The 12708-nt window shown below is 40.8% G+C and overlaps 1 protein-coding gene across 4 annotated transcripts in view; it reads right to left on the bottom strand.

The window, feature by feature from the left end:
* NUDT4 (nudix hydrolase 4) overlaps positions 1–12708 on the bottom strand; it is a 37387-nt gene that overhangs the window by 10443 nt on the left and 14236 nt on the right. For all 4 annotated transcript variants that reach the window (XM_059726182.1, XM_059726183.1, XM_059726185.1 and 1 more), the window contains one exon: positions 954–998. In XM_059726182.1, the coding sequence (XP_059582165.1) occupies positions 954–998 (45 nt within the window). The remainder of the gene's footprint in view (positions 1–953; positions 999–12708) is intronic.

The following is a 12708-nucleotide window of genomic DNA, read 5'->3' as shown; positions in this document are numbered from 1 at the left end:
ATTACTGTAAAGATAAGAGATTTCTTTTTCAGTTCTTTGACCATTAAGTGATATCACTTTCAGCCATTTCTGTTAAATCGCTAAGGCTATGCAAAGCTTCGGGTGCCGATTCGATTCGTAGGAAATTTGGCCCGATTCGGCGGCTGAATCTCCTAATCGAATGAGGAGACCAACAGAAAGGTCCAAATCTATTCAAAGCTCTCCGAATACTTTGGAAAAGATCTGGAGCTTTGGAGATTTGGACAGCCCCACTTGCTGCCACAGGGGGCTGGACCTGGACTCCATGGTGGTAAGTAGGGGCGGGGGAGCAGAGGCTGGAAGAGGGGACCATGAGGGCAACTCCCACCAGGCCCCATCCCCTGCTTGCTCCCCCAGACCCCCTGAGCACCCCTGACCGCTCTCAGCCCCCCCCCCCCACTCACTGGCTGCTGCAGTGTCCATCGGGGCTTCTGGGGGCTTGCTGCAGAGCCCTCATGCAGCATAGGGCAGTGGGGATCACCTCCTGCCTAGCAGGAGCCAGTGAGTCCATGGGTTTTTAAAAAAAAAGGGAGTGGGGAGCTGGGGCTGGGCAGGGCAGCCATTCATAGGGCTGGGAGAGCAAGTGGGGGATGGGGCCTGTCTGATTAGGAGATTTGGTAGTGGCCAAATCTCTGAATCAGGTTTGGCCAAATCGGTTCCAGACAGTGATTCAAATCACTGTCTCCCGAATTTGCTGAATCTGAAGCAAATACTAGCCACTTCACACAGGCCTATTAATCACTACAGAGCAACAGGGGAGAAAGCTTAGAAGACAACCCAGGAAAAACGTGACTAAAATTACAGGTAGTGCTTGATTTTAGCTAAATAGTTAAAAAAGAAAAAAAAGAGAACCAGCTACTATTTTATGGTTGCATTGTTAACAAGTCTTCATTAAGTGTCTCCCCACTCCCTGCCACATCAAGAAAATAGCTCACCTCAAATATTCCCAGCAGTCTGCCCAATTTTCCCTTTACTCCAGCCTACAAAAGAAGGAAAATGTTACCATATTAGCTTCCTCCAGTTCACAGACAAAGGTTAAAGTCATGCTTCTGTAAGGAGTTTCTATAAGACGACAAAATGAATTGCATTGCATAATTATAGCAGGAGATTTCAAAATGTTACCTTTTAGAGAAACATTCCTTAGGCCTGTTCCTTAGAAATATTCTCTCCTTTAGAGAACCATTTCAAGTGATCCCAAGATTTCTAGTTTTTGCCCTAAAGTATGCCTAAATACTTGGTTTATGTAATTTGAGAAAAATCAATAGGAGGATAAATTAGACCTTTTTGATTTTTTTGAATGATTTAGTAGACATGTACAGAGAATGAACCAGTTAAGTTAATATCTACATGCATACCTAAAATATTAGTTTACTTGCCATGGTCCTCTGAACTATTTTTGTTTTAAGCAGCTAAATAAAGGCAAGGAGTAGAGATGAACAGAAAAGACATAAATGATGCTATTACTTACCAGAGTCCAAACCGAGAATCATTGGACGCTTTAGCTGATTACTAGTTGTTACTAATAGTCCAAACCAGTCTACTGCTGTAACAAATCAAAAGGCTAGATTTCCCAAGATCATTCTGCAATACCATAAGCCAAGGTACTTTAAATGCTTTTATACACACAACTGTTGGGGCAGGGATGGGACAGAGCCACACCAAAATCGCTGAAAGCATTTCTATCCCTCCCCAAATCTGGATTTTGACAAAACAAGTTCAAATATAAACCTACACCTGTTTCCCCATCTCAATTCTATAATTCCCTCTTTTTTTTTTTTTTTTTTTTTAAAGATACAACAAGCTTCATGTATAATGTAAGACCTTAACTTACCAGTTTTCTCTAGTTCTAAGTGTACAGGTAGTTTATGTAGCGCCTTTCTACTAGAAATCTCATTTATAAAATTTTCTACTTCAGTTTGAACAAGTTGAAACTTTTTTTTTTTTATTCCTAGGTGTTTTATGCGATGGGGCTTTAAGTATGCTCCTGTAATATAATGGATATTTAATGAATGGCTTTTCCATAATGAGAGTTTTCTAGACTTCAATTTCCCCTTTTTGTATTGACTAGAGAAAAGGAATAATTGATAGCATCTCATCCTTTGGATGTTAGTACAGAGATTAATTTTATTACATTTTAATTAGTATCTCTTCTACAGACAGAAAATTAGGTTGGCTTTAACAAGTTACTCCAAGACACTATGTCACTTTAGAGAAAGATTGCATAACCATTTCTTAAGACCAGCCATCTGCCTTCGCTTATTTCTTAAGAATCTTAAACAGAGTAAAAGTCTGATCTCCATCTGATGCAAGTCACAGAGAGTTTTACTGATTTAGGAACTGGACCAAGCTTTTAGTTAATCCAATGACTATATAACCAACTGCTCTGAATGCACTGGGCACATGCTTTTAAAAAGGAACTCCACGAAAGATGATAAAGTATTTGGATAAATATATTTAGTGATCTTTTGTAAGTCAATTAACTTGATACAGCTGACACAGGTAAGACTCATTGCCTTATGTAATGGAGGCACTGTTACTATTATATCTCCATAGATGAAATTACTTTAATCATATGAGTGTTGGTTCTCAGAATAGGTCTAGCCAGCATTCCTTCTGCAAAGGAAAAGTCACCATGTCTAAATAAACATCCAATGAAACATCTCCTATAGCCCCTAGCCTATCTGGCTCAATTAACAACTTTAAAACTTTCAAGAAACCTTTGACAAACTCACAAGAAGCTACTAAAAGAAGAAACAGAGATAGGGATTTTTTTTTTTAAACCTGGTTAGAAAGATAGTGGGATTAAATATTCACTTTTCATCATACTGAAAACTTGACAGCCTTTATACTCTATAGTAGATCCACAGGGAGTGAATGAATTATGAGACAACAAGATGACCATTACTTATAGCTTAATCAGGATCAAAGAGGACTGTGGAACTTCAGAGAGATCTTCAAAGCTGAGTAAGTGAGCAACACTATAGCAAATCAAATTATGTGGGGGGGGGGGTGGAAATCAGAGGGGGAGGGGAAGGAGAAGAACCATTTGTAATCCCTACAAGAATTGTATTATCCATATTTGCATAGGAGTTGGGCATTACTATAGATTAATGGTGCTCAAAGTACAGCCCATAGGCTGGATCCAGTACACGGAGCAGTCATCTGGCCCATGGGATTCTCCATGGCAGTGGCAGAGTAGTAGCACTTAATTGCCCAAGCTCTGGGAGCCCCACTGCAATTGATGTTGCCACTGCTCTCCTGTTGCTACATTTTTGAACCCCTGGGTACAGGTCTATTTAATTCAGTTTCACAGAAACTGTAAAAAATGACATCTGCACTCACTAGGAAATCCTGCATTGACCATGATTTCCTGTGAAATCAACCTAAAAAACCCTGCATAGTCATATAGCTGTTTTAGAATGTTTCAGTGTACCACAACACAAAAGACAATGTGATAATCACTGCGGCCATAGATCATGATTGAGAGTTACAGGGTGTGTCCACACAAGACGCTTACTGTGCATTAGCCTAACAACATTGTGCAGTAGCATTTCATGGCATTAACCTAACAACACCGCACAGGAGTGTCATGGCAAAAACCGTGCCAGTAGCCTACTATGCAGTGTTATTAGGCTAATGCACAATAAGTGTCACTATAACTGTGCACCAACACTAATGCACAGTAACTCTAGTTACTGCGCATTCAGTTAGTACTTCCTTAAGAAAGTACTGAACTAAATGCGCAGCAATTAGGGCACATTAAATCAACATGCAGACATGCCCACTGTCTGCTAGTGATATAGATTAAGTGAAAGTGCCAGTCAGTGAAATGAAAAGTGTATCTATTAAGGTTAGCATTATTTAGTATTTCTAAACTTTTTGGAGAATGCTACACACAATATTTAAATTTAGATTTAAATTATATATTTAAATTTATAATCATATGACAAATTATATGATAACTTCTACAGAAAGTAAATTATATCAAGTTATACTGTTATAAGCCTCTCTGCCAATCAGTGCCAAGAGGTTGGGCTCCTGGGAAACACCTGTGAAAATTGGCTCTTTGTGCTGCAACCAAGCTGTGAAAATTATTGTCTCCCCATGAATTAAGTAGACCCCTACCTATGGGAAGCACCACAGGCTGCATCACCTAGCCTCATGGCCTGGATCTGGCCTGCAAAATTTGGCTTTGCACCCTGGATCAGGCCCAGGGTGACTGTGAAACATTAAGATAGTTCAACAAAGACCTTTACTCGATGTGCAGCTATAGCTCTCCTCCCCGTCCCAGGAACAGTGGAATGTTTAATGAATCTGAAGAGAAAACATCTTCATGAGAAACAACTAAACTGTGGAATTCATTACTATGAAGTCATCAAAAGCAAGAACTTAAGATTCAAAGAAGACTGGAAATTTAGATAGATATGAAAAATAGCCAACTACTGTAGCATATGAAAATTTGGAAGAGGCAAAGACTCCATGCTTCTGGTTTCTGCCTAGCTTCAACTGGCATTCCAGGACAAGACTTCCTATGAAGGAGATTACCCTATATCTGCCTGTTGTGGCATTCTTATGCCTACTTCCAAAATATCTGGCACTGGCCACCTTCAGAAACAGGGATACGGGTCCTGGTCCTAGGTAGTATGGCAATTCATATATTCTTATGAAAACACAGTTGTGGGTCCCAGTCTGCAAGAGAACCTATATAAAAAGGTAGTTAAGGTCAACTGCATTTGCACTATGAACGTTTCCTTTGGAAGGTGCATTATTGCTTTTATGCTCGTATTCCCATCAAAGGCTGCCAATACAAGCTGTTATGATGCAACTATTGAATTTGTGCCACTCTGTAGCAATTCAAGTATGGCAAAATCACTTCTGTTTTAACCCTGCTTTATATAGGGTCAAAGTTAGTACAATTTAGCTCACTTTTATTGCTACAGGCTCAAGAAGATAGCAGTTACTACATAACAGCTTCTACTGGCTCTCAAGCAACAGCTCCTCCTCCCCTTTTCAGAATGGCTACAAGTGTAGTTTGTCCATCAGGTTATCAGTACCACTTGATACTGCTATAATTGTTACATCTGTCTACATGCTTAGGAGATCTCTTTCACAGTACCATGAGCTCCATTGTCAAAGCAGCCTTTAACACTTAAGAGGTGGGTAGGAGGGGGAAGAACCACAAGGTAGCCCTGGCATATGCAATATGCAGAGCCTCAAATTCACCCTAGAGCTGGAAAAAGCCACCTTGTCAAATGGCTGGCCCTCTACTTTGGAGCTACTGATATACTAGAGGGCTGAAAATGCTGACACAGCCACTGAATAGGATGTCTCAAAGCTGTGCTTTTTCCTATAAGAAGAGCCTATCCAAGAAGGGTGTTATCCTGCCCTACACTGGAAACAAAAAAAGCATGTTACTGGCTATGTGCCTTCAAAAAGCTGTAGAAAGAAACAGAAGTTTAAAACAGAGAATCTGATTTAGTTCCAGCACAAATACTCATGTGAGACTTGGTACTTATTGGTTAGCCTCTGTGGCCAAGGTAAATTAAAAAAACTAAGTAAATAAATAAATAAAATAAGTCAGAGGCCTGTGGCTGCATGTTACCCCTTCATTTGTATTCAATAGTCAAAACCAGGCCTTGGCGGGGTAGAGCGGGAAGAGAAAAGAGGGAAACAGCATCAGACTGGAAGTAGGGAGGGTTGCTGTCAGCAGAGCAAGCATGGGAAGTATATCTACCTACATTTTAAATAAAAGTTACATAAATTTAAAAGACTGTTAAAAGATGCAGAGGGGTAGCAGATTGTCGTCCGAGTTCCTTTTCAATAAGGGCCACAAAAAGGAACAGCTGAAGAGGGCCTTTATAGGCCCTTTGGGAAAATACCATAACACCAAGTAACCATGGAGACTGTGCCTGTATACTGTAAGTCAGAAAGTCCCAAGCTGTACACAAGACCGCCCCTTCACACCAGGAATGGTATTTACATGGACAAAACAAAAGGCTTAAGAATTTCCTGCTCAGACATTTTAGATGCGTGTGCCTTTTGTGCCTTACAAGGTACCTCAACACACCAGTTAATGTTGACAGTCTTTTAGGACTGATGCATTAAACATGCTTGTTTAAAAAAAAACAAACAAACAAAAAAAACAACAAAGCTTGTATTATTTTGTCCGTGAGAAACACGATATTTCACCATTAGTCTTTATGTTGTAGCAGTCCTCAAAATAGTAGCAATGATCCCCATACCCCCAAAAAAGGCATACTTCGTTTAATAACCATAAAAAAAAAACCACTTCTTAAGTTGAAGTAATAAAGTATAGGATTTTTTGCTTGCATGTGTACTTTTACAGTATTGTACAGAATCCAAGTAATTGGAAACATGCTATCCACTGGAACAAAATACATACATACATACAAGTACACACACACTTTTTATACCACCTTATCATTGTAAACAATATAACTATTTCCAAAGTTATGATGGATTTACCAGGCCATAATTCAGATTTTCAGACTTGAGATGCTATTATGTAATTCTACCAAATTGTGGTTTAGAAGACTAGGTTTCAACCTACTTCAGTTATAACTATCTGGAAGCGATTAGAGTTGTTGCATGATTAAATATGGACAAGGATATACTGTTTCAGCAGAATCTCAGAAGTATTTTAAAAATTACCATATCATGTTCAGAAACCCTACTTGTTTAATTTGCATTTAGATTAAGCATGGAAGACTTTGGAGTCTAGATAACCTTCTGGTCTGTGCCTTCTACTGTTGTCATGGTTTCTTTAGAGTAGCTTTAACAAAAGCTAAATCTTTCCAATAATAATTCTACTGCAGTTTTCTGGTTGAATTATTGTGATTTTATTAAACCTTATGTCATTTGCATAAATTAAGACCAGAAACATTTACAGAATATATTTATAAAAATATCAGGAAATGAACAGGTAGCATCTATTTGAAGTACCTCACCCCAGCAACCGTCTATATAAGACCAGCTGGTCCTGTAACTTGGCAGATAATCACAAAAACACAGCCAGAGCCTTAAAGAGAGGCTATGTTGGATACTACCAAATATACAGTAAACAAGAAATTGAAATATCTACTAGTAACAATGAAGGGTAGCAGCATTTTTAGAATACAGAAAACAAAGTGGCAAAGAACCCTAGCATAGTCTTGAAAGGGTCAGCTGCAGGCATGTAAACAGTTTAAGGGATTTTTTTTTTATTTTATTTATTTATTTATTTTTTTTAAAGGTGGTACGATCACCTTAGCAAACATGAGCTCTGAAAACATGTTTACAAGTTTTACTGCTCTGGTCCCAATTCCAACTCTCACATTAGAAAACGCTTCTGACTTTTTGACCAGATTGTAAATAGCAACACTAACACACAGAAGTCTAGTTTAACAAGACTAGTAAATCCTTTAACTTAGTTTTGATCAAAACACCATGCTAAAAAAGTTAAATATGTTCATTTCTTTAATGCTAAAAGAAGTGAGTTTTTATAGTTTTTCCTTCTGCTATATGAAAACATTAAGATGCACCACCAGGTCTCATTCAAGAGAAAAAATATGTCTGTATTATAACTTGTTCTGGGAGTGTTTGATTCTAGGATCTGAAGTTCGTAAGTTAGGGAAAAATATTTTTAAAACAGGAGGTTGAAACTTTTTTTCTTGTATACCAATATAGATAGCATAGGTATTATGTCTGGGGTCATTACATTAGGAATGTAGTCCTACACATTTCTAATCAACACGGCTACTGCTTGAATATTTAGCGTAAAGCAGTCTTAAGCATCTGCCAGGAAAAAACTCCCTCACAACATGATTACCCAATTAATCTATGCATCAACTGTTTAAGCAGAGACTAGCCCACAAACACGAGTTAATCAAGAATGGCTGTTACAGAGTAGAAAGCAAGTCAAAACCCAGAAGGAGTCAAGAACAAGCAGGTCAGCATCACTGTGCCAACAAGTGCCCACCAAAATAAGGCAACTGAGTACCAGGAGACAAGATCAGAAGTTTCCTCTGAAGAGTTCTATGAATGGTATTTTGCAAGAGAGATGGCATCCCAGACTAAGTTTAGGTGACAAAAACATTTTGCTTAAGGAATGACCCTGGTTCACTTTACAACCGAATAGTTCTGAACAAGAGAGAGTTCTTCCTAATGTCCAATCTAAATCTGCTCTCTGCTAGCTTGTGGCCATTATTTCTTGTAACCCCCGGGGGTGCCTTGGCGAATAAAAAAAAAAAACTCACCAATTCCCTTCTGTGCCCCTGTGATGAACTTATAGGCAGCCACAAGGTCGCCTCTCAACCTTCTCTTGTGGAGGCTGAAAAGGTCCAGTTTCTCTAGTCTCTCCTCGTACGGCTTGGTCTGCAGGCCTTTAACCATATGAGTTGCCCTTCTCTGGACCCTCTCCAGGTTATCCACGTCCCTCTTGAAGTGCGGCGCCCAGAATTGCACGCAGTACTCCAACTGCGGTCTGACCAGCGCCCGATAGAGGGGAAGTATCATCTCCTTGGAGCTATTCGTCATGCACCTGCTGATGCACGATAAAGTACCATTAGCTTTTCTGATGGCTTTGTCACACTGCCGACTCATGTTCATCTTGGAGTCTGCTAGGACTCCAAGATCCCTTTCCACTTCCGTGCCACCCAACAGGTCATTCCCTAGGCTGTAGGTGTGCTGGACATTTTTCCTCCCTAGGTGCAGCACTTTGCATTTCTCCTTGTTGAACTGCATTCTGTTGTTTTCTGCCCACTTGTCCAACCTGTCCAGGTCTGCTTGCACCTGTTCCCTGCCCTCCGGCGTGTCCACTTCTCCCCATAGCTTTGTGTCATCTGCAAACTTGGACAGAGTACATTTCACTCCCTCGTCCAAGTCGCTGATGAAGACATTAAAGAGTATCGGTCCAAGGACCAAGCCCTGCGGGACCCCACTGCCCACACGCTTCCAGGTCAAAACCGACCCATCCACCATGACTCTCTGGGTGTGACCCTCTAGCCAATTTGCCACCCACCGGACTGTGTAGTCATCCAAGTCACAGCTTCTTAACTTCTTCACCAGTATGGGGTGGGATACCGTATCGAAGGCCTTCCTGAAGTCTAAGTGGATACCCACCTCCCAACCTAGTGTGCTATGCAGATAGCTCTCCCTCCCCTGCAGCACAGGCAGACCAACTCTTCATTTAGCAAGTGTGGCCAAGCAGGTGGAACTGCACATGGAGGACAGATAGGCTGCCCAGCATTCTCCCCACTTACATGCAAAGTACAAGTAGCTGCCCCCTCTCCTCTTCCCCACCTTGCTGTGTGCATCACATGCACAACCTCCTCCACCCCCCAGCACTGGGAGCCCAGGTCTACCACCCACCCTACTTCCTCCCCCCTGCCCAGCAGCTGCATACACCACCCACCCACAGCATGGGCAAGTGATCTCCCTTTTTTACCATGCACGCTGCCCGCTCCTAGCCACTGAGGCAGAAACAATTGAGGGGGAAGGGAGGGGAGGGGGGTGGTGGAAGTGATGGCCTGGCAGGAGCCCCTGGGCTGCATGGTAACTCTTCAGGGGCCGCATGAGACCCATGGGCCACCAGCTGGACATCTCTGGTCCATACCTATCAAAACAAAGAAGTGCCCAAAGTCATGGCCCTTCCAAGTTCTCAATTTAGTCACTTTAGGTACTGCCCCTTGAGGAAGTGCCTGCTATTTCTACTCTCCATTCTTACTGGTTAAGACTTGAACATCCCACTTAATTACAGTAAGTGCCTAAGAGGTGTCTCAAACCAGGGCTTACTCCAAATTTTAATTGTTTGTAGTTCATTACAAAAAATTACAATTCTAAGCATTTTTTGTAATTGTATTCCCATTTTTTATATTTAGTTACAACCTTCATAGATACCAGCATCTTTAAGCATTCAGTTCTTTTTTTCTTTAAATGGCTAGCACCACTCTTGTTCCCATAGAATACTGATACTGACTGACTAGATGAATGATGTTAAAACACCCAGCTTTCCCGACTTGCCAAAACTTCTACTGGACACAAGTAAAAATAAAAAAGACTAAGTATAAGCCAATTATGTAAGCAGTGGAATGTATAGCTGCAGAGAGTGAGATGAAGGCACCTGACATCATCTACCTCTAGCTTAGACAAGTACCTGGCTCTCAAGGATTACTGTTCTACAAAAGCAGCCGTTTTTGAAATTAGAGCCTTCTAGATTACCAGGAGTCTGCTAACAGACTTAACCGAACACTTTAAGCAGCTAGAGAAGTGGGTTTCTACTGAAAGCTGCAATATGTTGTCCCAGAGAAAGGATGCATTGTGCTCCTACTCAGAGGCTTGGTCAACTGTGAAAATTCATACAATTGTACTTTAGTTAAAAGCACACAGAAGCATGCCTGTGCTGTGGTGCAAGCCTTCAGCATACTTCATATAAGAATTTCAGTGCAAGTATGTAAAAGATATCAACATGGCATGTGCTTGGGTATCAGTTTAATATAATTGATAAATATACTAACAGCATTAAATTTGTATGCAAAAGCAAACTGCAGTCTTACATGTAGCATGCAGATAAGCTTTTTTGTTTAAGTATGTAACCATAAGGTATTGAGATGTCTCAGCATCCAGATGCAGATAAAAATGGTATCTCCTTAGTGGAAAAGAGATAAGAGGACTTCTATTATCTGTAGCTTTTGTCCTGTGGCACAAATCTAAATCAAAATTTGGAATTACACTGCTGAGAGCAGTATGTCCCAGAAGTTTGAGGTTGAAGGAATCAGGGGATGCCTATGTACTGTGATGCAATCCTTAACAGAACTATCATGTTTTTCAAGATTAAAATTTGCCCCACACTGGCTAAAGGTGAACAACAGGAAAACAAATTCCACATCTTTTCCACATGCACATTCCACACACTCTCTCATCTGTAATTATCACTACAAGAAGGACCTTACTTCACAGTCTCCTTAGACTTAGGGCCTTGTTGCACCTTATGTTGCGAGCCACACAAACGTTGATTGGCATTATTGATAGCTTGGAGTTTGAAGCAGTCACACCCTTTGTGTAGAAACTCTGACTGTCCCCAATCTGCACATCTGTGACTTGCTGTTAAGAGGTCTGGTAAGCAGAGGCAGGACTAGGGTTGCCAACTCTGTCTGAACCTATTCCAGAAGGTTTCCAGAATGCCAACATGCCCGAGACGCACAATACAAGTATGCCTGTGTATATCAATTAGATTATGGTGCGTAGACTTATCAGGAAGGCACATGCAACTATTACATTAAAAAGTCACTGGGCTACTGTATAAATTGGAGTCAACATTTAATTTAATGAATGCCCTATAATTTATCTCCTGGGTGACCCAGGAGTCTCCTGGAGATTCATCTAATTCCTGGAGACTCCAGGGCAATCCTGGAGGGTTGGCACCCCTAGGCAAGACTAGGAGCTATATAGTAAGTTGCCACTAGAGGGCTGGTGAGCCAGGACAGGCTTCTAACCCTGCCAGATGGATAGGGGTGAAAGAGATCCTGGGATACTGAAAGACCTCAACTTGGGCAGCACATCTGTGGGGAGTGGCCACACCTTAATAGAACGGGGGCTGCGTAGTGCAGATCAAAGATAATCCTGCCCTGGAATGGTGTAATTTTGAGCCATGAGTGCTTAACATCAGTTTAAGGTGTTAATGTATGGACAATCCAGGAGTTAAGAGCCCCAGGAGCCATTCAAAATGACTCTGTAAAAAAGCCCATTTTGGGTTGAAGGGTAAAAGAGGTCAGGAGACTAATAAATAGCATACCAGGTAGCATAATATACAGCTGGGATTGCCATTTTTGCAAAAGATCTGGCAAAAAACAATGGTTAGGGATTTAAAGGATTAAGAGTGAAACATCTAGACCTACATAAAACAAGTTGCTTAAGTCCTCCTCACAGAGGCTTTCATGTTCTTACTGGGAGCATTTTTCAGCAAAAAGGGTGCACCTGCATCAACATTTAGTTTCAAATAAGAGCACTTCGTGTCCATCTCAAAGCTGACTTCCCAAATAGATCTAATACTGTGCTTTAGAAGCCAGTTTGTAAAATTCCAAAAAAATCAGTTTTCAATATTTGAATCAAAGGGCATCAAGCATATATAGGCATTCAGTGAGGTAACATTACATCTTTAGGCGTATGATGCATGATCAAGTGCTTATTTTTTCCATTAGATAAACCTACTTGCATACTTGAAGTTCAGCACTGTCATCTTGGCAAACTGTTTAGGTGCTTATTTGGAATTCTACCTATGTCCCAAACTTAAGTCCCGAGAGGCTGGATGTGGCAGATACGCACAAACACATAAGCAATATGGAGTACAGCCTTACCATCCCTTTCATTCAAAGGATACCATGGGTGGAGTAGATTACAATGCCCCTCCCTTATTATAACAATAGCACATTAGAGCCGCAAGTGCTCCAATTGAGCCCTAGGCTGCAAGCCTGATCAGATTAAAATCTAAACTCATACCTCCCAGAAGAGTCTTTCTAAATTGTACTCCAAAAAAAACACCCCCAAAAAACTAGCATGCTAATCTTAAGTCTGACAAGGTTTAGACAGTATTTCATATTGCAAGCATTTGAACTTTAAAGCAAACTGCGAGACAACTAAAAAAAAATTCACTATCTAAGCATGCCACTATAAAGTGAGGTTGTACCTGTTCAT

The sequence above is a fragment of the Alligator mississippiensis genome, chromosome 4 (assembly GCF_030867095.1).
Source record: "Alligator mississippiensis isolate rAllMis1 chromosome 4, rAllMis1, whole genome shotgun sequence".
Classification (NCBI taxonomy): Eukaryota; Metazoa; Chordata; order Crocodylia; family Alligatoridae; genus Alligator; species Alligator mississippiensis.
This window is presented reverse-complemented; position numbering and strand designations above follow the sequence as displayed.